The 24748-nt window shown below is 41.7% G+C and overlaps 1 protein-coding gene across 5 annotated transcripts in view; it reads left to right on the top strand.

Annotated features, from left to right (window-relative positions):
* Nucleotides 1–24748, top strand: part of ptprsa (protein tyrosine phosphatase receptor type Sa) — a 371836-nt gene that overhangs the window by 312745 nt on the left and 34343 nt on the right. For all 5 annotated transcript variants that reach the window (XM_088349513.1, XM_088349511.1, XM_088349515.1 and 2 more), the window contains 5 exons: nucleotides 1886–2009; nucleotides 5028–5203; nucleotides 10140–10259; nucleotides 18525–18679; nucleotides 22591–22876. In XM_088349513.1, coding sequence (XP_088205639.1) covers nucleotides 1886–2009; nucleotides 5028–5203; nucleotides 10140–10259; nucleotides 18525–18679; nucleotides 22591–22876 — 861 coding nt within the window. The remainder of the gene's footprint in view (nucleotides 1–1885; nucleotides 2010–5027; nucleotides 5204–10139; nucleotides 10260–18524; nucleotides 18680–22590; nucleotides 22877–24748) is intronic.

Below are 24748 nucleotides of genomic sequence, written 5' to 3'. Positions count from 1 at the left end.
GCTTAACTTGTTTGGGTGTTTGGGCATTTTGGTTGGCCATGGTCCAAACATTTTTGTGTGTGTTTTTTGCTATTTTTTCCTTTTTTTAATTTTCTTTGTTTTTGTATGTGTTTGCTTGCTGTCAGTCACCTCTCTCGAGGGACATGACCAGGGTAGATAGATCGATAGATAGAATTAACAACAATTAAATAGTCATCTAACAAAGGACGACAAATAATGTGTTTTGATTAATTTTGGAATTGTTTGTGTTTATGTCAGTGACAAGACACATAACTTAAATAATTCAACTATTACCCCGCAAAAATAGTAGAACTGCATAAACCTATTTAAATATATTTTTTTAGTTTATTCTTATCCAAAAACTCAAATGTGTGTCGAATTCTGGATGACTTTGCATAGGGCATGATTGCTCATTTTGCAAAAGTAGTATTTAAAATGCTGTCAAAGAGATATCATGGCATCCGTTTGACACAGTGCTTGAGGCGACATGCTGCTAAATAAACGGCAGGCCTCTTCCTTCCTTCCTGAAGTTGTCACACCTGATTACTGTTCTACAGACCACACACAACCGCTGACTGCTCTCCTCACCTGTATTCAATTGAACTTCATCCAAAACCTTTTTTTGTTCTGTTCTGGCATATAAACTTTTCTGTTCCTTGTGTTCAATTATTTATTGTATACGCTTGTATGTATGTTATACATTATATTACATAACACAATTCCTCGTCTAAAAGCCACACTTGCCTAGAAGTAGATAAAGTATCTATCTATCTATCATCTATCTATCTATCTAAGTACATAGGTGTCCACATTCTTGAATGACATACCTACCAAGAAGTACTGACACAGAAAAAGAATCCAAGGCTTTAATAGTATATTCTGCTTGTATCTGATTTAATTTTAAACACCATCTAAGGAGATTGTATATTATTTCGCGTTTCTTAGTGGTCAAATCAAGCCAAGTCATGTTTATTTGTATAGCCCTTAATTACCAAGAGTCTAAAAGGGCTGCACAGACCACAAATTATTATGACACCATCCCCTGATCTAAAACTTACATGAGGGTAAATAATACACAGATATTGTCACCATAAAATATAGGTTATTCATATGATATAGAATAGAAGTGTGTTTTAAGCTTGGATTTAAACATTTCCACTGAGGTTGGAGATCGAATCTCAGGGGGAAGAGCATTCCACAGCACCGGAGCCTGAATGGAGAACGCTCTCGAACCTGCGGATCTCTTCTTGGCTCTTGGGATCACTAGTAGATCACTAGTGGTAAAAAAAATAATAATAATAACTCCATTCATTGAAGTAACAATATTGATTTGAATAATGGGCAAAAATACATTAACTTTCATAAAAACATTCATTTTTTATAAATACTCATAGGTCAAGAAATGTGTATCTGTTTTGTATAACATGAGGCTCAACTAGAGGGAGCTGACATGATTGCCCATCACTGCTACCGGTACCTCAAACAACCTCAAAAAGGCTGGGCAAATTGTTTTTGTTGAAAAAAAAGAGTGAGGTTTGTTTACTTCCAGTTTATGCATTATGTATTCATTTTTGTGCATTGACCACTCTTTTTCATATAGAGACATCTAGTGGTCAACTATTACACACTTTACCTTTAATGGCCTTTAGAGCGCGTGTGCGGTACCTTTAAAGCTATTTGCAATATACAAACTAAAGTTAAAAAAGTAAGTGTTTATAGTCCAGAAAATACAGTTTATACTTTCATTGCATTTCCTTATTTCATATAATGTTTTATATATATTTTTTTGCAAATTGTAACAGCACTTTTAAAGACTCATCCTAGTTCTTCTTTGTGTGTCCTTTTACCCCCATTCACCTGACCCCCTCCACACCTCTCCTTCCAGTCCATTGATCCAGGCCAGCAGTTCACTTGGGAGCACTCCAACCTGGAGGTGAACAAGCCCAAAAATCGTTACGCCAATGTCATCGCCTACGATCACTCCCGTGTCATCCTGGCTCCCATCGACGGTAAGTCCGACCCTCCGGAACCGTAATTCGCCGGAGGCATTGTCAGAGGTAGTCACCCCTGAGTGGTGACATTGTTCCGGGGTGGCAACACTCCTCTCAATGATCACAAAATCTCGTCTCCTTCACTCACTTCGGCTTTTGTGCCGGCTAACTGTTCCGAGTCTATTTCCAACACTTTGCGACGTGCGGGTGCATCGTGGGAAAAATAAAAAGCCTGCTGAGGGAAGAACCAAAAAAAGGAAAAACAAACGCTTCATCCATAAATACATAAATTAATCAAGTCTGAAATTTCTATTTTACACCGCAGTGATTTCGCCATTAGTCGCAGCAGAATAACAATTCATGCACGCCGCCTTTTCTCCGTGCGTTTAGCCATGACTAAAACCCAGTCACCACTCTCCAATATCCATTTTAATGGAATTTGCGTCTTCTCTTTGCCTCGGGTGCTTGAAATCTTTGGAAAAGCTTGAATTGATTGTTGTGCATTCAAGGATTAGAAAGTACATGAATTTCGGGTGACGAGCTTGTAAATGCTTGAAGTTGTTGCCATGTTTCTCAACAAGTCTGCTTAAAATGATGCTGACATTGCTGTTTGGTTGCTTCCTTTTAACTGCAGCCTGCATTAGTTAGTACTTAATTGTCCTATGGAGTGTCATTGCCACTTAGGGTCACGTCCAAGAGGACAAGTACATGCTACCTCTTAACAAGTCACTATGAAATGTATATTTGTGCAAGGATTACGATTCAATTATAGAGATTTATTATGGGCCATTAAAGAAATTAAGGTAGCGTTTTTTTTAGTCATGAATTGTAATTGAATTAATTCCTGCAACTCAAAATGTAAGCATTTTACAGTAAATTTTATGAGAAGAGAGTTATCAAAAAATGTGTATATACACGATTTACTCCAGATATAAAATCGCATGTATATATAATATATAATGTATAATGTCTCATCTCATCTCATTAGCTGCACCGCTTATCCTCAGTAGGGTCGCGGGGGTGCTGGAGCCCATCCCAGCAATCATCGGACAGTGGGCAGGGGACACCCTGAACTGGTTGCCAGCCAATCGCAGGGCACACAGGGACAGACAACTCGCTCATTCAGACCTAGGGACAATTTGGACTGGCCAATCCACCTGAAATGCATGTCTTTGGAATGTGGGAGGAAAACGGAGTGCCCGGAGGAAACCGGAGTGCCCGGAGGAAACCCACGCAAGCACGGGGAGAACATACAAACTCCGCACAGGAAGTCCGGTAGCTGGATTTGAACCCAGACAGGAGGTTCCCAAGACCTTAGAACTGTGCCGCACACGCGCTAACCACTGCGCCGCCGCGCTGCCCCATGTATAATATATAATATATAATATGTGGCTCTGCAAAATACATGTTTCTCAATGGATTTCTTTATTTTAATGGTATTGGAGAAATTAAAAAAATTAGCTTTGAAAGTGTCATGAACCGGAACAGGATCAGTATCCAAATGCATGACGTTTCTCACACGTTTCGCCTTTTAATTTACGGGAAATGGGGAGTCATGCACGTTAGGCAGCAGTCTGGCGTGGAAGGATAGTAAGCCAGAGGGCGAGGAGATTGATACCGATTGCCCGAGCAGATATCGGACAGATTGGGTCGATACCGGACAGGACTGGACAGGCTGGATTGATATCAAAACAGGATATCGAAATTAAACAGGACAAACTAGACGGGAATGAAAATGGAAACCGATATTAAACAGGACAAAATAAACTGGAACAATACCAGACAGGAAATACCAAAAGGAAACAGGACCGAGTCGAAACCCACGTCCCGCGGGGCAGAGGTTTGTTGACGGACTGACAAAGGAAGAGTGAGAGCACTGAGCTTAAATAGACGGAAAGCCAATCTGTCAACGAGCCGCAGCTGGGGCCACACGGGCGGGGCCAATTGGGTGCCATGGCAACTGTGACAGTCGTTAAAAATGCTTAATATGGCCATAAAAAAGGTGTACAAACCTTTTTTTTTTTAATGTCACCTCTTGATATATTTTTTTAATTTTCACATGCGCATCTAAAGGCACTTTAAGATAGACATGACGTAACTTAAAATAAAGATTTTCCTCCCCGCCTCACCTGGCAGGAAAGTTTGTCCTCTCAAGCTGTGGCATTGACTTTGATTCATTTTAACAAGAGCAGATCAGAGCTTGGTGACAGAAAATCACAGCGCGCGATCAAACGGCAGACTTGAAGCACACTTGAAACTTTACACCCTCGGTATCGGGCGCGATGCACTGATTTGCGTAGTTTAGCTTTCAAGTTGGCGCTTTCAGCTGCATATGCTTGAAGTAATGCTATAACGTGTCAGCCTAAGTTAAGAATTAAAAATGGCAAATGTTGCTCTCATCATTGGAGTTGAAACGTTGCTTTATTTACTCCGGGACTGTCGGACAGACCCAAACGCAGGAGACCAGGAGACCAGTAAGGGGTGTTTATTCAATAAACAAAAGAATGTTTCACTAATGATGAAAGAGTGTGGATTACTGAGGAGGGAAGACTTGAAAGGAAACTTGGGAAGGGGGCTTGGGGTGGCGAGAATTTTAAAAAGGAGACTCGGGAATACCTTTACGAAGTTCGGCAAATTGGCAGGTCTAGGACGGTAAAGATAAGAGATTGCATGGGATACGAGGGTTGTTCGTTATTTTGACTGTTATTTTTCACTGGTGTTCGCTATTTTGACGGTTATCCATTGTGTTTGCATTATTGTCATGATTGTGACCTGGAATATTTAATAAAATGGTTCAGTAAATTACTCTTCATTTCCAAATTTGAGGACGACTTGGCAAGGTTAGCAGTTTTTCCCTGTCCCTCTTGATAACTTAGAAATGTGCAACATCATTGATACACAGGCAGACATACACAAATGGCGGGGCAACTGTTCAGCCAATCAGAATGCAGAACAAAGCATGTTTAAAATCCACTTAATAGCGAAACCGGGATACAGCGAAGGATTACTGTATTCTTGTTTTGTTTTGCTGTGCAGGCATCACAGGTAGCGACTACATCAACGCCAATTACATTGATGGCTACAGGAAGCAGAACGCGTACATCGCCACCCAAGGTCCACTTCCGGAAACATTCGGGGACTTCTGGAGGATGGTGTGGGAACAAAGAGCTGCCACTGTGGTTATGATGACCAGACTGGAGGAGAAATCACGGGTAAACAGTCTAATCCACAGCTACCTTTTTTTTTCTCGTCTCAAGTGATCACACAGGCCTTTTTTAAAGTGTGCTTCCGCAATATGTATCAAAATCAAATCAGGTGTTTATAAAGCCGAGGTACAAAATGTGAAAAACAGCGAAGCTTTGTCGTGATTTCCCAGATGTGGTCTCAAGCTTCATTGGCTGGTAATAAGTCGCTATTTTTTGGAGATGGCGCGCTTTCAGTGGAATGAGAATTACATTTGTGAGATTTAAATTTGGTGGTTATCTCGCAAATGGTCTACCTGCTCACGTCTGATAGTTTAGGCAACCTCCACCGGGGATTCGATTCTGTTAATATTTTTTTCCGCACCAAGAAAAGTGAGAGAAGTTCCTGTACAAACAATAAAACATCTGTCGATTTCTTAGCTCAGCAAGTTTCAACACCCCGGGAGACTCGGGCGGTATGATAAAATTCAATTGTAAGCGGAGGAGTTGTCGAAATGTGATTTCTGCATTTCTAACATCAGAGATTGCTACGCTAAATATAAAGAACAAAAAAAACTGTTCAAAAACACAGGATAAAACAGTGACCAACACAAAAATGTAACCCAAGAATTCAGTTAAAATTCAATGTTATCCATTATGGGCCTATTTATTGAGTGGGGCATTTCATAAAGTAAGTACGTTTTTGCATAATTCATTATTAATAATAAATAAAACAAACAAAAAATAACAAGTCAAAATGAAAACCTAACTAAAGCATTTTTGTTTTTTGTTTTTCTATTATCAGGGGTTATACGAGTGTTTTAAATCCTTAAAAAGGCTTGAAATCCAAGGTTTAAGGAACATAACTGTCACGGGAGCGTGGTGGCGTGGAAGGGGACCGGACCAGAACGGAGGCAGGAGGCATGAAGGGAGAACTCAAATGCGTTGACGATCCATAGGTTTTATTTAATAAAATAAAAGTCGCCCAATACTCCGAGGCAAAACAGAACAATACAGAGTTCCTCCGGCACGAACTCAACAGGACAAGGCATAACAGACTAAAACAGGACAAGGCATAACAGACCGGGATTGTGAAGAATGAGTATTAATGAACCCGCCACCGCAGAGCCCACCATGCAGCCTTAAATACAGATCCACCATTAGTGGAACTGCTTTCAGCTGTTGCCCAGGGGGCGGGGCAGACTGGTCACCAAGGCGACCGTGACAATAACATGATTGGCATGCCTGTTAATTTCAGTAACGGGGTAACATATTGAGTTTTTAGGATAACTCTAGCATAAATGACATGCTCACATAACTATCAGCTTCCCTCCAAATCACGAAATCCAATGAAATATTCATCCTCAGTGTCACCTTTACCGGTAAACAACTCGTCCATATCAGGACGATAAGCAGCTCTGTTCCTCAGGTTCCATAAATGTCCACCCAAAACACACGGCAAGCTTAAAATTATTCACATCGGCATAGAGCCCCCTCTAGCGGTTTAGTGTGAAAATAACATGTTAAGTGATATACAGTTTCAGTAACAAAAATTTTAAATAAAATAACAAAGTAAAAAAATATGTTGTTATTTAAGAAATGCATTTCAAACTGGTAGCCCTTAGCGCTAATCCGTACCTGAAAACTGGCCTTAATGGACAAAAAGGTTGGTGAAGACTTCTATAGTACATTATTTTTTTCACATCCTAAGCTCGGCAAGCGTGCTGCTCAAATGAATTCGAAAAATGTGAAGAAATTAAAAATCAAAATGAATGTACGGTGGTATCAATTTATCTCTTGACCAATGCAGTTAATAAAAAGGAAAAGATCTACTGAAGCAACAAAATGATGATGGTATGACATTGTCTGAGGTAATATCCTAGACTTGTGTATAAAAAACAAACGTATCTTCATCCCGTCAAAGCCAACTAGTGTCAACACGGGACTCCCTCACCTGAGGTGTATCCACTTGATCTCACCGCTCCTCAGTTGTTTACCTGAGCAACATCCTGACAGCCACCGTCATTCCCCGTCAGGAAGTGTGGCCCCTGGAAGCTCCTTGTCGTCTCAGGCAGGAAATGGGAGAGGGGACGCCTTCCAGGTTGTCACACCACATATACTGAAGATGCAAGCGATGTTTTTGCAGGCTCGTTGCACAAGAACTGGAAATACAGTGTCCCCTCTACATTCAAGATTCATTCCCAGATCTATTTAGTATCTAGAATTTCTCGTATTTCATAACGAATTTCCCCCATAAGAAATAACTAAAAAACAATTACAGTAAATTCCGGACTACAGAGCCTACCTGATTAAAAGCCGCATGCAAAAATTGTCATGATTACCGATACAATTCCCCTGCGCCCGCTCATTTGGCTCCACCCGCCGCGGGTTCTGATTGGCTCCCTGTCACTATTTGAACTCAGTCCTCTCAATCCCCTGTTGTCAGTCCGTCTGCAAATCTCCGTATATACTAGGCAAGCCTTTTTTGACCCTGACTCACGCCTGTCCCGTTTTTTTGCTCCTGTTTGTCTCCCGCCACGACCTGTCTTGACCCCGACCACGTCTCCTCCCCCGTCCCGACTTACGACCCGTTTCCGACCCCGACCATGTCTTGCTCTCCCAGCCCCGGCTACCGACCAGTTTTCCGCCCCTGACACTGCCCTCGCTCGCTACGGAAGATCCACTTCTGCGTTCTGATCACAATCCAAGTACAAGAGCAACTTTCTTCCCGCGCCAAGCGAACACCGGATCGTGGGCGCAGCCCTTTCTCTTACTTCCAATAAAACTTGTGAGAAATGCAACACAAGTGGGTCCCCTCTCCGTTCTGGTCCTGACAAAAATGTGTCAATGAAACTCAATTTTGTCTTTGTACTAACCGCCCCAGGTTTTAACAATCATGAAAATGAGCTAATTCACGTCCATATTTTACATATAAAACCTTGCACACACGTAAGTTGTTTACGTCACGATTTTGGATTATTTGACCATTTAAGATTACAAAGACGAGCATAAAGTTACTACTGCGCCAAAAGAAAATGCGAACAAGGGCTGTGTCACATAAAATGTGAGCCTGTGGAGAGTAGTGCTAGATTGCAACACAGGTGTGCCTTTTTGTGTTGTTGTCATGGGTGGTTTCTGAAGCAATGGACCAAATTGCATTCGCTTGTTATCGTTCCTTAAGAATTATAGGAAACCTGAGCAACTTGACATTGATGCGGATAGTACAGGAAGAGAAGTGTTGCATTTTTGATAAACAACTTCCACTGCTGTTCAATTGGATGTATACATTTAGGACTTTTTCGTTAAAAAAACTTTACAGTGGTAGTATGTTGTAAATTTTTAATAAAGTACTGTCATACCTCCTGTTTTGCTCTTGTTATGTGTTAGATAAATACATCCACTAATTTCTCCTCTAAAAGGGAGTCAGAAATGTTTTCAAATGTCACCGTGGTTTTTGTATTTAGAGCGCATGCATTGTGGAAATTAACTGCCTTTTCCCTCCTACCGTTGCTGGGCAAAAATAATAAGCCGCAACTGTTTTTATTTGTATTTTCAGTGTTTAAAATGTAGCAAAAAAATAGCGGCTTTTAGTCCCCGATTTACGGTAATCCATTCCCGGCCCCCCAAGTTTACCCTAAATAGCTATACAACACATCTTCCTGATCAATGAAAACACATTCAAATAGTAATTGAAAATAAAAAAGTAATAAGATAAATAATGCAAATATACTACTAATATACCAATAATCTTAATACCAATACCACTCTTCACATATCCCTTAACCGCAACGGTCATAGTGTGTGTTTCTGTGGTGTGTCTTGGGCAAGAACAGCCTGGTAGCGCCTATCCGTTTTTAGACATGGGTTTGTTCCTCCACATGGAACAGGTTTCTAGGGTTACCAGTAGCAGGAGAAGCCTGCTGATCTGCTTCAGATACAGCACGAATAAAAGAAAATATACTTCTACCAAAATAAGGTATTTAGATCACATGTCAAAACCATGTCCCGCCACATTATTTGGTCTGCAAGATCCAAACAAAAAAGGTGCGAGTTTGTTATGAGCTTTTACCATAGAGGAAGTCAATGGTTGTTTTATAGAAAGATAGATAGATAGATAGATAGATAGATAGATAGATAGATAGATAGATAGATAGATAGATAGATAGATAGATAGATAGATAGATAGATAGATAGATAGATAGACAATACCCAATGTGACGTGCTAATACCCACTGTAGCGTGTTATATAGAGTATCTAGATAGCGCTACACAGAATACACATTGCAATAAAATACGGTAATATGCAATGTAGGGGGTGTGGTTTAATGTGGGTCTTTACTCCGCCGGGTGGAGTTAAAGAGCCTCATGCATGGTGGTGAAGGAGTGAGGGAGCACGAGAAACAGTTGATGATTTGTAAGCAATGTGACAAACAAAAACACAAATTAAGTCCGCTGGAATAGGTCTGCATAGCGGGAAGTGCATGTGCCAGTCTCTAGTAGTAGCATCTGGAAATTCTCTGAACCTTTTGTTCGAAAGACATCTCGTATTTCGAATTTCTCGGATATCTGATAGCTTGTATGTAGAGGGGCCATTAGACTTTGGAAGGATGCAGATTCAGACTTGTTTTTTTTCAGTTTACATCAGGTACTGTATCGAAAGTGTGCTGTTGGGAATTGTGCAGATTAAAAGAAAATGGAGCGATTATGTGTTTATTACATGTTTTGTCAGTGAGAAAACACAGGAGCTCCCATGATGCTTCTCTCATGTCTGTTTTCATCCACATGCCGCTCGGGGATATTTGAGATGAGCCGTGTACCTCCAACAGCTTCCATGTATTTCAGTGACATTCAGCGTGTTGCTACAATTTGTCCTTTTCAGCTTTTATTGATCGAAGATGTTGTTTTTCCCATATCTTCATTCGTTGACTTTTTTTTTTCTTTTTGGTTCTTGATATATTGTTCACAGATCAAATGTGACCAGTACTGGCCCAGTCGCGGCACTGAAACCTACGGCATGACACAAGTGACCCTTTTAGACACCATCGAGTTAGCCACTTTTTGTGTGCGCACCTTCTCCTTGCACAAGGTAAAATCCTTTTTCATGTTTTTCTTAAAAATTGAAAATGCATTTACAGGGATGAAGCAGAAATGTATTGTATTTTTCTTCATTCTGCAAAAAACATAATTTAAGAAACCAGCAAGTAAATGAATTAAACTCCCAAATACAGCTGTTGTATTTACTGTAATGGAAACGCAGATTAAAATCTGAATTATCTTTGTTGTTATTGATAACAAAGTAGTGAACATGGTTTACAACGAGATCAGACCAGCCACTCTAGGATAAACCCTTGATATAGACTCAAACGAGAAAAAAAGAGACACAAAGAATGTCAGTGTCACGGTCGCCTTGGTGACCAGTCTGCCCCGCCCTCTGGGCAACAGCTGAAGCAGATCCACTAATTGTGTATCTGCTATTTAAGGCTGCATTGTGGGCTCTGCGGCTGGTGGTTCATTACTTATTATTCACAATCCCGGTCTGTTATGCTTGTCCTGTTTTAGTCTGTTATGCCTTGTCCTGTTTTAGTCTGTTATGCCTTGTCCTGTTGAGTTTGTGCCGGAGGAACTCTGTATTGTTCTGTTTTGCCCCGGAGTATTGGGCGACTTTTATTTTGATAAATAAAACTTATGGATCGTCAACGCATTTGAGTTCTCCCTTCATGCCTCCTGCCTACGTTCTGGTCCGGTCACCTTCCACGCCACCACGCCAATCCGTGACAGTCAGAATAAATAGGCACAACTATTTACATGGTACTGCTTGGAGACTGCTTTCAACCTGGAAATGTAATGATCATGGCTTTCCAAAAACGTACAATTTCTGTTTGGTTAAATGTAAATGTTAGTTAAATGTACGATATTGTGCATTGTATTGTATCCATCCATCCATCTATCCATCCATCCATCCATCTATCTAGCTATCTAGCTATCTAGCTATCTATCGCTCTATCTATCTATATATATCTCTATCTATCGCTCGATCTCTCTTTCTCTTAATATATCTATCTTTCTATCTCTCGATCTATTTATCTATCTATCTCTAGTTCTATGTATGTATCTCTCTATCTATCTATCTATCTATCCCTTAAACTTAGATATTGTAGACATAACAGCATGAGTTGACTTACAAAATGAATAATGCAGAGTTGTTAACTAGCCAAATTGCATTTTTGGGGGGAGAGAGTCTAGTGCTACAATTATGTTATAGAATAAAATATTTTTCTATTTTAATACATGTAAAGTACATCAATATCAGTATTGTGAATAAAAATGACAATAATTAATAACTGTCAAAAGGACCAAGTCAATGTAGTTTATAAGTAAAAGAAAATAGAGTTGCAGAAAAACCTCAAGTCTCTATTTGGATTCAATTAACTATAATGCGCGCAACCACTTGAAAATCTAAATAAAGCATATTTTAGGTCTTGTTTAGTATTGTTTTTGTCAGCATACCCTCTGCACTTTAATTTCAAGAAAGAAATGCAGGATAGATAGTAAAAATAAGTGAAAATACATGGAAATAGGTCCAAAATAGGTCTCAAAAACACATTCACTTTAAAAAATGGTTCTATTGATATCTGAATCGGTATGACATAATGAACAGAGGAGGGGGGGTCCATTTGCAATGTTTTCGTTTAGGCATGAGTCAAGATTTTGGACGGCGTACATGCATTAGCCGTCAGTTGCTCGGCCCACACTCATTTCAATTTCTCAAATTGTTATTGTGTGTCTGCTAAATTGGAGCACTTAGGTGAAGTGAGCAGGGGAGAAACTCAATATGCATAATTGGCAGATTGCTCGAGCGCTCACACATTTTCACGCGTGCACACTCGCAGACAAAAGTTCTGACGAGCGAAAATGAATCGCTTCAAAATATGGATGTTTTGCCGGGGTATGGGCGCTTGGTGACTCCTGGGGGCTTCTTCGGATTGATTCAGCTCACCTACGAGCATCCGTCGCAGCGAGCATTTGTCTTTATTGCTCACGTTCACATGCGTAATCACACAACGTCTCGTTTGCCGCGTGGAATCAAGAAGCCTCACTAAGCTGCATGGTATTGTGAGCGTGTTTGTGTCTTCACGTGTTTGCATTTTTATAGGTGGCCATATCCACGTTTTGCTCCGCAGTAATTTAGTGTGCATTTACATTACATAAAAATTTCGATTTTTAGAGACGATAACGTATTTTATAAATGATTAAGGATGAAAATATATGGATATACCGACGTTCGTAAGTTCAATTTGTCCGTAAGTTGCTTCAGTGCTATATTTTGTATGTTTAAGGTTTATATAAGTATGTTCAAGGCTCGTATAAGCAACCTGTATTGTTTTGTAGTAAAAAATAAACATTTCATAAAATAATATGCTCTATAAAGATGAATAAAGTTGAGTTAAACTTACTTTTGTAAGATGCGCTTCAAGAGGTCCTCCTCCGTGGTAAAAAGTGGCAGAAAAAAGGCGATCCAACCGTTTTCTCAACCGCATCAAGCTTTCTTATTCCACTTTCATTTCAAAAGAAATGTCTCGCCTCTTCTTCGCACTTTACACCAACCATATTGAATAGATGCATGAAATACAGACCAACTTACGACCATTCGTCTTACAAAAAAACAGTAGATATGAAACTTTTTTTTCGAGATGTCCAAGAATACATTAACATATGTTTTTGTATTGTATGCACATTTTTCCGAGTACAGGACATTACTGTAGTGCGTGTGAAAAGATCACCCAGTATCCACCCCGAAGAAAAAATCGGGCTTCTATTTCCTAGCTCATGTGTAAACATACTACTTATACTGTATCTCTAGTGCGCTGAGAACTTTAACTTTTTTATTGTTTAATATCTGGTGCATCCATTCAATATGGTTCCTGTAAAATGTAACATTCTTGGGTTCAGTTATCATGGGCAGCAAAATGAAAGAAAAACAAGATCCCAATAAAATGAAATGTAGTCCTTCTCAAACCCAATGATTAACTGAACGAGTAAAAGTAATCAGGCTGGGTGTTATCCCCTGTTCTTTATCTAGTGTTGAGGAATGTAATTGACCCTCTGTTTTACTTTCTTGGAATCCATTATTACGTGCAAAAGAAGGCACTTAAACGTACAAAATCACAATAAAAAAGAAGTGGTTCCTTTAAAACAGAATTAGGACGCCGCCTATTGACTGAACAGGAAGAAGAGATCAGGCAAGTATGAGAAGTTGGCATGGCCGTTGGGGTTTTTTGAAGAAATAGATTCCAACATAATACTATATTTTTACTCAGAGTTGTATACAATAATTGACACTATGTATCAAATGTTTAGATGCTGAAAAGGCCTTTGAAGGGGAGCAGATACTAGTATTAGATTCTGTCACAATACTTTAAGATTAAAGCAGTATCTGAAGACATTCTTAATTTACAGAGTGTATCATATAGCGGCGCCTACTCGTTGAAGAAATTAAATTCGTTAAAAAACAATATTGACTTTAATAATAAGCAAAAACCCACGAACTAGCATTCAAACATGGATTTTTAAGCCACTCGTCGTCCAGGAATTGTCACGGTCGCCTTGGTGACCAGTCTGCCCCGCCCCCTGGGCAACAGCTGAAAGCAGTTCCACTAATGGTGGGTCTGTATTTAAGGCTGCATGGTGGGCTCTGCGGTTGCGGGTTCATTACTACTCATTCTTCACAATCCCGGTCTGTTATGCCTTGTCCTGTTTAGTCTGTTATGCCTTGTCCTGTTTAGTCTGTTATGCCTTATCCTGTTTTAGTCTGTTATGCCATGTCCCGTTGAGTTCGTGCCGGAGGAACTCTGTATTGTTCTGTTTTGCCCCGGAGTATTGGGCGACTTTTATTTTATTTAATAAAACTTACGGATCGTCAACGCATTTGAGTTCTCCCTTCATGCCTCCTGCCTCTGTTCTGGTCCGGTCACCTTCCACGCCACCACGTCTCGTGACAGAATGAACCCGCCAACAAATAGAACTCAGCGAACGATCCCAGCGCGACATTGGGGAGAGCTGGAGTGCGCAGTTTGGCAGGCGCCTACTGAGTTGGCCTTCCCTGCCCGTTCGAACCACGGCCCCGCCCGTCGTGGCCCTTGCTGTGCCTCGAATGGGGTCCCAGGAAGAATTGACGCCTGCCTGCCCGACTCCCGTGCCGATTGCCTGCTATTCCCTCTCCCCTGCGTGCAAGTCCGACTCCGCTGCCCGTCGGGCCAACTCCGACTCCGCTGCCCGTCGGGCCGACTCCGACTCCCAAGCCTGCCTGTTCGACTCCCAAGCCTGCCTGTTCGACTCCCAAGCCTGCCTGTTCGACTCCCAAGCCTGCCTGTTCGACTCCCAAGCCTGCCTGTTCGACTCCCAAGCCTGCCTGTTCGACTCCCAAGCCTGCCTGTTCGACTCCCATGCCTGCCTGTTCGACTCCCATGCCTGCCTGTTCGACTCCCATGCCTGCCTGTTCGACTCCCATGCCTGCCTGTTCGACTCCCATGCCTGCCTGTTCGACTCCCATGCCTGCCTTGAGTCTCCCTGTACTGATTTTGTTCAGTCTTTCCGGTCCTGTCTTGTCTGTTCTGAATCTGTTCCCCCCTGAGTCTGACTCTTCTGCACCTGAACCCCCTGAGTGCGACTCTTCTGCACCTGAACCCCCTGAGTGCGACTCTTCTGCATCGGCCTGACCTGAGTGCGACTCTTCTGCATCGGCCTGACCTGAGTGCGACTCTTCTGTAGAGGCCTGTCCTGTTTACCCGTTCTGATTTTGCCTGTCCTGTTTACCTGTTCTGATTCTGCCCTGATTTTGCCTGTCCTGTTCTCGTCGGTTCTGCCTGTCTGTTATCCGCTGTCCAGCTTGCCCGCCGGACCCCCCCCTGCCGAGCGCCGATTCCGATCCGCCCGACGCAGATGGCGCCTGCCTCTCCCCGTTTCTGCGTGTTCGGCGGAGGGAGCGGGGTTGCCCCAATCGTGAGCGTCGAACCATTCCGGGGCGTGAGGTTGTAATTTTTTCTTTTTTGGGACCTCGGGAGCTGTCCCTTAAGAGGGGGGCTCTGTCACGGTCGCCTTGGTGACCAGTCTGCCCCGCCCCCTGGGCAACAGCTGAAAGCAGTTCCACTAATGGTGGGTCTGTATTTAAGGCTGCATGGTGGGCTCTGCGGTTGCGGGTTCATTACTACTCATTCTTCACAATCCCGGTCTGTTATGCCTTGTCCTGTTTAGTCTGTTATGCCTTGTCCTGTTTAGTCTGTTATGCCTTGTCCTGTTTTAGTCTGTTATGCCATGTCCCGTTGAGTTCGTGCCGGAGGAACTCTGTATTGTTCTGTTTTGCCCCGGAGTATTGGGCGACTTTTATTTTATTAAATAAAACTTACGGATCGTCAACGCATTTGAGTTCTCCCTTCATGCCTCCTGCCTCTGTTCTGGTCCGGTCACCTTCCACGCCACCACGTCTCGTGACAGGAATTTGTAATTATTTCACATAATATGTGGATTACCTAGACAAGAGGGAGCTGACATGATTGTCAGCCATCTTGCTGTTACAGGAAAAAAAACATATTTTGTTCCCTTTCTCTTTTCCGTTTCTATTTTCCCTTTTTCTCTTTTACTTTTTTCATTTCTTTTTTGTTTTTTGTTGTTCTTTTTTTCCCTTTTTGTCACTGTTTTTAATGTGTTTTCTTCTTTATTCCTTTCTTTTAATTTTTCCTTTCTTTGGCCAAAAATAGTGTCATTTTGTTACTTTGAGACACTGTCATTTGTTATCCTCTGTTACTTTGAGACACTGTCATTTGTTATCTTCTTTTTGCTTTCACTACACAATACAGGGACATTTAGCTGTCAAAAATCACACACTGTCACTTTAAGTTTTTCAGAAGTTTTCGTTAGCTTCTATTTATTAAACCTCAGATAAGAAACACAAACCCTCACATGCACTTGAAAAGGCAAAAAGTCAAAAGAGAGATCATATTTAAGTTTAATTAAAGTCGACATCGCAAGCGCTTATACTTACGCGGTCACACGCGCAATATCCCGCTGAGTGACCTTGCGTTAATTGGATCCGTGCAACCAGGAGCTGCCTACAACCAGAACTCATTTCATCCCGTTTCTTTGTGAGATGAAAAAAAAGAAAAGATTTTCCACCATTATGGGGTGTGTGGTCAGGACGGCTCTTTATAGGCAACAAAATCAGGGAGTGTCCAAAGAAAAAAACCTACAAATAAAAACCAGGCCGTTATACTTTTAATTACCACACGCATATATTCATTTATTCAGGGGAGAGGCGGGGAGCGGGAGGGGGGGCGCATTGAAATGCAAAGAGCATCACCACAAGATGGGACAAGAAGAGGGAAGAATGGAACCATGATGGGATTTCTTTATTCAGTTGTTGAAAAACAGTCTTACTTTACCAAAATACCACACATCCTGGGGATTTTGGTACTGAAGGCGAAATAACATTTCCGATGTCTCGCCCCGCGTTCTTTTCCGGGACCAGAACGAGCATTTGGACTTTGAAAAAATAGAGCTGGGGAGAAGCAATGTAGTTGAGGACATTTAGTATAAAGTTTCGAAATTAAGACAAAATCAGAGTGCACTCCAGACCAATCAAGGGAGACACGTGTCTCCCACCAAAAGGTATGGAAATTTGTAAACCACAGTTTAAATAGGACCTCTGGGATCTCGGGTTACAGGGCAAAAAGAAAGGATAACTCCCTTTACAAGATTTAGTACTGCACATTCCTGAGAAGTCAATGGTTGTATGACAAGTAAAAGGCGGAAGACCATTGCTGGGAAAGTACTGATAAGAAAGGATACAGTTAGTAAACACTTCACTAAAATATGTGGCTACACATGATGCACATTTACAACAACTAAATGAACAATGCGATCATCAAATCAATGATGTGATGACCCAAAAATAAACCTACAATATCCGAAAAAAAATCATTCGAAACTCTACACGATCCAAGTAAATACATCATAGTACCATTCGATACAGATCTGATGCTGATGCTTTTTACCCAAAAATGCCATGATCATTGTATAATCGAACCCCTTTCCCGTTGAGATGGTTTTTAAAAATGATAAACACTGCTCATATATTTTAGGCACTAAAAATAATCTATTTTTGATTGGTAAATGGTCTGTACTTATATATGCCTTTGAAGCTCACTGAAGACCTCCCAAAGCGCTTTACGATGTGCCTCACAATTACCCCTTCACCTACTCACACGCTCACACACCAATAGCCAGAGGCAGCCATGCAAGGCTCCTCCTACCTGCCTATCGGGGGCATTAAGGGTTCAGTGTCTTGCCCAAGGGCTCTTCAACTTAACTCAGAGGAGCCGGAAAATCGAACCTGCGAGCTCTCGGTCCCACGACTAGCGCTTTGGATGCTACTTTTAATATTATAAATATGAATATTTATATTCCAACTTTTGAACAAAAGCCTAGAGTGTTAAATAAAAGAAAGCAGCAATGTTACAAAAATACAAATATAAAAAACTCAACATGAAAACTACTTTCAGGACCCAATATTTTAAAAATGAAGTCAAAGTCCAAATTGTGTAAACGACACAATGTAAAAACCTTTAACAGTATAAAAAATACTTCTATTACAACGACCGTTTCAGGACGAAAGTCAAGAGAGTCAAACCAAAAAAGCAGGAATGTAACGAAAACACAAATACTGTATAACACTGTCCAAAAGACAATTGAAATAATCCCAGTCGTGACAATAAAGTGTAAACACAATTGGATCCAATTTTAAAGATATAATGTTTCTATAATCTTACCACCTACTAAGATTATTATAGTTAAAATTTAAATACAATATAATTCCCAAGACAATAGTATCAATCCAATCCTAGTACTCGCTCAGTATTGATAGTATCGATATTATGATCAACCTGCCCCAAACTCGTTTTTGTTCATTCAGAATGAACTTAAAAGCACAGACACATTATTTAGTGCCTCCTAGTGGTAAAATAAAATCCATCCATCCATCCATCTATCTATCACGTTTTAATATTTGTAGGTCTAGAAATTGTATTTTCTTTGATGTATCATGAGCCTCACATAGAAGGGAGCTGACATAAATGTGCGCTATCTTGGTGCTACGGGTTCCAAAAATACTCAAAAAGACTGAGCAAAAAAACAACAAAAGATGTAAAATAATGCATTCTGGTTACCTTAAGTCTGCAAGTTTGTGGTCTTCCTTGTTCGTTTCAGCACTCGTTCTCAGTCCGACTACACCGTACAGTGACATCTAGTGGTCACAAAATACACAATGTCACTTTAATATTTACCGTATTTGTATGTCTAGAACGGATCCAGTGAGAAACGAGAAGTACGTCAGTTCCAGTTCACAGCGTGGCCCGACCACGGCGTGCCGGAATACCCAACGCCTTTCCTGGCCTTCCTGCGCCGGGTCAAGACCTGCAACCCGCCTGATGCTGGACCCATCATCGCCCACTGCAGGTCAGCAATAATATAATAATTATAACATTTATATGACAAAAAGTTATATATATATATATATATATATATATATATATATATATATATATATATATATATATATATATATATATATATATATATATATATATATATATTAATATAATATAATATAATTTAATATATGTATGTGTGTGTATTTAGAACCGTATTTAACACTACACAGGGCTCGCCGCACAATAGGGAGCGGGTGTCCTCTGCTGCGGATGCTGTTGTGCTGAAATTGTTCCTTAGCGCTTGCGAATGTTGCACGAGTCTCAAATGACTTGAGTAGGGCTATCACGATTAGGAATTTCTGGGGACAAATAATTGTCACGGGCGCGTCCGTGGCACACTTCTGAGGTCATGGGTTTAAATCCAGCTACCAGCCTTCATGTGCAGAGTTTGCATGTTCTTCCAGTGCTTGTGTGGGTTTCCTCTGGGTACTCAGGTTTCCTCCCACATTCCAAAAGCATGCAAAGCAGGTTAAACGGGAGGTCCAAATTGTCCCTAGGTGTGAATGAGCGAATGAATTGTCCGTCTCCATCCATCCATTATCTGTACCGCTTATCCGCAGAAGGGTCACGCGTGGGTGCTGGAGTTCATCCCAGCTATCTTCGGGCAGTTGGCAGGGGACACCCTGAACTGGTTGCCAGACAGTGGCAGGGCACACAGACAGACAACTGACTTGCTCATTCACACCTTGGGACAATTTGGACCGGCCAATATAACCTGACATGCATGTTTTTGAAATGTCGGAGGAAACCGGAGTGCCCGGAGGAAACCCACGCAAGCACGGGGAGACAATATAAACTCCACACAGGAAGGTTGGATCTCATGACCTCAGAACTGTGCCGCACACGTGCTAAGCACTGCGCGGCCGTGCTGCCATGTGAACTCATTATTAAGATTTTATTTTGTTTGAACTAAAAACATTTAGTAACGTTTATTAATTGTCTTTTTAATGATTAATTAATATATTATCGTGGGAACATCGCATGACCACAATAAAATGGTGATGTGGTTTCAGTCGGGCCTTTCAGGGCAGACGCATGTCTTAGGTCTACCCACAATATACATATAGCAACTAGGAGACGTAAGGGTAAATTCAATGAGATGTGGCTCTCGGATGAACGTTTTTCCTCATGACTAGAAGCTGTGCTAGGTAATTGGTTAGAGGCACAATATATCTTGTGCAAGAATTTTTTTTTTTTTTTTTTTTTTTAAAGTCTTAAATAGCTTGCCTTAAGCTACAAGAACCCTGTATTAGCAACTGCATTTTGAACATTTAGCAGCTAGCAAAACGGCATACGTCTTCCCCAGGTTTTTTACTCTATTTTGCATGATAAAATACTGGAACCATCCTCACTCTCTCACAGCAATTTTCGATCGTTTTTCTCTCTAGTGATCACATCATCTTCAAAAACCTCAAAGCTTCGCTTTTATTCCGTTTCTTTTTTCTCCATGTCTGTCTGTTGTTTCCCCGCACCGTCAAAAAGACTCAACCCAATCCCATTTTTCATGTTTCCCCTTCTTTTTTTTTCACCCGGTAGCCTTTAACAAATTATAGTTGTCAAAACGGCTTATTCTAAGCCGTCCTTTTTGTCAAGATAAGAAGACCCCAATCGGTCTGAAGCGGAACCTTACCAAACTGAAACGACAGTTATTGTTGACGCTGCATAATCGCTATATATTATTGTTTTTAATGTGTTTTGGCAAGTGACGTGCAGTGAGGTTAGTGTCTGGAGAGGCACAGTCAGATTCACAAGTAATTGAACCTCCAATTTATTTATCCAAGCTAATAAACTGTATTGTCTTACCTTAACTTATAAATTAAGTCTGTTCTCCTTTTTGAATAAAAGCTTTAATAGTTAGTCATCATTTATAAAAGTCCACGCACAATAAAAACATTATTGGATGGCTTGAGTTGCTGTTGGCTTGCTAATACTAATTTTTGTGCTAGATGCTGGAAACAAGAAAAGGCAAAGTGCTCAGAAACAGATGGCATTTAATAATAAAATCATCAACAAAGTAACAAACGGTCAAAAACAGCTGTAAAACTGTAAGAATCTGAAACAAAAACCAAACTTCACAAATCAGGATGACACGGGTAAAAGGTGATGGTGCTATTGACAATGGAACATGAATGTGGAAAATGAAAATCACCCTGTCCAAAATGTCCTTATGATGGGTCAGGCTAATTAGGGACACAACTGTCCCAATTAAGAACCAATTAGACTCCCCCCTGGTGGACGTAGGCGTGCCAGATCCTAACAACATCACATTCTATTGTTTGGAGTATGCGCCTTTTCCGAATCTTAGGTCTGTGGAAAGATTTTAAAAACCCTGTACACAAACCATCACGATCAAACCTTAAGGAACTTCAGCTGTTCCATGCAGAAGAACGGGCACATACTTTAGACATACCCAAAAATAGTTGTGGCTATGGTGGCAGAAAAATGGTGTTTTACTAAGTATTACCTCAAGGACGGCGTGGGGGCAATAGTTTTGAAATGTCTACTTTTCCATTTTTATTTGTTAGCACAATATAAAACAGAATAAATTGGGTTTTGTTAGATGATTGTACCTTACATGTTGTCAATTCTTAGAAAATATTTCTATTTTTTTATCTATAAGTTTGAAGCCTAAATACGGCAATATGTTAAAAAGTTGTTGGGGGTCCCCTTCATTTCAGAGGTGGGTGGCTGACATGGTGTCAGTCATTCAGATGGAAAGACCGAGATACAGTGGGACCTCGCTACTTCGCAGTTCCACGTTTGCGGGTTCAGAGCTTCGCGGGTCTAAACAATAGTAATAATAAAATAAAATATTTTTTTTTTCCCAGCCCCCTCGCTCAACCCAACTGAAGTGTTGGGAGTCATTAGGTGACCAAACCCCCCAATTCCAACCCCTAATGCTGAACGCCAAGCAGGGAGGCAACAGGTACCAACGTTTAAGTTTAAGGGCCCGGTCACACAGCCGTTTGCGGCTGAATCACGGCCAGAAATTTCTGCCTGTGAGGCGGACGCTATTGGACGCTTTGAGATCGCCATACAGACGAGATACAGCAGTGCTTTACACGTGGTCGGAAATTCTTGCGCGGTTGGCAGCGCGAAAAAGTTTTGCGCTGCTCAATACTTTAAAGCACGGGTACACAGCCTTTCACGGGCGTATCGAGGCTGAATCACGGCCAGAAATTTCTGGCCTTGAAGCAGACGCTGTTGGGCGCTGTTGGACGCTTTGAGACCGCCATATAGACGAGATACAGCAGTGCTTTACTCGCGGTCGGAAATTCACACGCGGTTGGCCGCGCGAAAAAGTTTTGAGGGGGCTTTGCGTAGGAGTCGGATTTGGGCACAACACCGGCTCGGGAGCTTTTATACCCGTGGTCCACACGAGAAAATGACGCGGAAATGACGCGATGAGGAAGCGGAACAGTCGCCGGCGTCTGTTTTGCGGGCATACCACCGATGAACAGCGGGTTGGCCAATTTTGCGCATTTTCCATCGCGGGCAACCACGGGCAAAAAAAAAACCGATAAATTTTACCCGCGATACAGACGCAAACGGCTGTGTGACCGGGCCCTTAGGTATGACTCGGCCGAGGCTTGAACCACAACCTCCCAGTATCGGGGCAGGCGCCATACCTCCAAGGCCACCGAGCTGGTCTAAAAAATAATAATAATAAAATAAAATTAAAAAAAAATAACAATAAAAAGAAAACATTTAATTTTTTAAGCATTTTTGAAGGGGCGTCGCTACTTAGCGGATTTTCACTTTCTGCGGGTGGTTTTGGTCCCCATTAACCGCGATAACCGAGGGATCACTGTACCTGTGGAGCGGTTCAGCCAGGAAATTTCAAGGCACTGTAAGTGAACCGTTTTTTTCTGACAGCGCCGGCGTGGGCCGGACGGGTTGCTTCATCGTCATCGACGCCATGCTGGAGCGAATCAAGCACGAGAAGACTGTCGACATCTACGGCCACGTGACGCTGATGCGCTCGCAGCGCAACTACATGGTGCAGACCGAGGACCAGTACAGCTTCATTCACGACGCCCTGCTGGAGGCGGTGGCCTGCGGCAACACCGAGGTGGCGGCCCGCAGCCTCTACTCGTACATCCAGAAGCTGGCCCAAGTGGAGAGCGGCGAGCACGTCACTGGCATGGAGCTCGAGTTCAAGGTACTATTGGGAAATATTTGTTCTTAAATGCTGATGAAAGAGAGACGCATGAGTGAGTCAAGTGTGAGTTTAGATGATCTGACCAGGGAAGGGCTTTGTTTATTGGCGGAAGGGTTATATGTAAATGATGTGGTCGTATAACGGTTTCATCACGAGGGAATACCAATCTGATCACATCACCATTTCCTGTCACAAGCCAGAGACGGAGACAGGACCCAATAGCGTTCGTTAAACTCTTTATTGAAATAGAGAGCAGTGCTTGCTTCCACGATCCGATGATCGTCGGACACGGGTGGCTGTGCCACTTCCGCTTCGAGCGATGATAGTCGTGGGGTGGCAGGAAAGCTGGTCGGTAGCCGGGACAGAGGAGCAAGGGCGGTAATCGAGTCCAGAAAAAAGGTCGGCAACAAGTATCAGGCAGGAAACAGGGCAAAACAGGTCGATGGCCAGGACGGAAGGGCAGGGCAGAAGCGGGTCCAGAAACAGGTCGGCAACGGGTAACAGGCAGGAGAAAACAGGGCAGGAGATTGTCGGAGGGTACGGTGCTTGCCCAGGAAAAGCGTAGGTTCGCAGGACGGTCTGACGCTGGTAACAGGGAGCCGGGGGGTTTAAAAAGTGGCAGGGAGCCAATCAGCGACCAGGGCTGTTGGCGCCAACGGGGCAGCCGCAGGATCCCCGAATCAGTAATCATGACAATGACAATCATTCCTATTTACTGTTAACAATGCATATTCCCACTTAAAAATGTGAGAAATTTCTAAAAAAATAACATTCAAGCATATGTCCCAAGTAGGGATTAAGCCAATGCAGAGAAAATATCTCCTCTCATGGAGGCCAATAAAACAACGTACAATATAAAGATTTGGAAAGTTCAGAATTTTTAATTAAATAGGTACTGTATTTAAATATATCAATTTTAATCTTTTGCCAGTTAATTTAAGAATCTATTTAATTAATAATTTTTTGTGGCACACAAAAAAGTAAGAGATACGCTAAACCGCTACTAGTTTCATGTAATATTTCAGTTTTATTGTTGTCACATTCATTTTCAGACAATGCATGTTTAGACAGCCGTTAAAAGGAGCATTTGTGTAGACACAGACGATGACATTTTTTACTACTGTACACAAGCCTACTTTATATTCACTCGCAATTGGATTAGTGTAAGCATAATTGTAGTTTTCCCCAGGAAGCATTCAAATCATTCACGGTTTTATGGCACTTTCACGGCGCCCTTCATTTTGTGTTGCTATTATACCTTTTTTATGTCATGCTCCTGAAACTGTCTGCAAACATTAACCTTCCACCATCAACGCTACATTATCGTCTGATGCGAAGAAGAGCCCGTGCCAAGTAAACAAATTTGTTTCAGACAAACTCGATTTGGCCAACACTGGAGGCTACTAATGTCGTATTTTGGAAGGTGATGGTCCTTTTTATGGTTTAGCATTGTTTGCATGTCTCTTTTATACATTTCACCCAATGATACTCCAGATGGACCTAGGCAAAAGTTACCATAGTTGAAGTCATACAGTAGACTTCGTTTTTGTGCATCTTTATACAATGTTGCATGGAAAATCTCCGTGTTGCCGGCTGCTAGAAAATTGAAGATCTTGTAGAACTTTTTGATCTATTTAAAGCAAATTAAAAGACTGGGTTGCAGTTAGGGGATGATAAAACAAAAAGGGGATATGTTGTTTATTTTGGTTGAATTTAGCCTTAAGTCAGTTGCATTAATGCAGGGTCTCATAGGCACCAGCGTGCCCCTTATGGACACCTGAGGTGCCAACGGACAGTTTCTGAAAATAGCTCACCAGTGCTGGGTCATTGTGATTTTCTAGTAAGATGATTTCTTTACTGACTGATATTATG

This window comes from Urocampus carinirostris, chromosome 12 (assembly GCF_059441175.1).
Source record: "Urocampus carinirostris isolate Australia breed hairy pipefish chromosome 12, RoL_Ucar_1.0, whole genome shotgun sequence".
Classification (NCBI taxonomy): domain Eukaryota; kingdom Metazoa; phylum Chordata; class Actinopteri; order Syngnathiformes; family Syngnathidae; genus Urocampus; species Urocampus carinirostris.
This window is presented reverse-complemented; position numbering and strand designations above follow the sequence as displayed.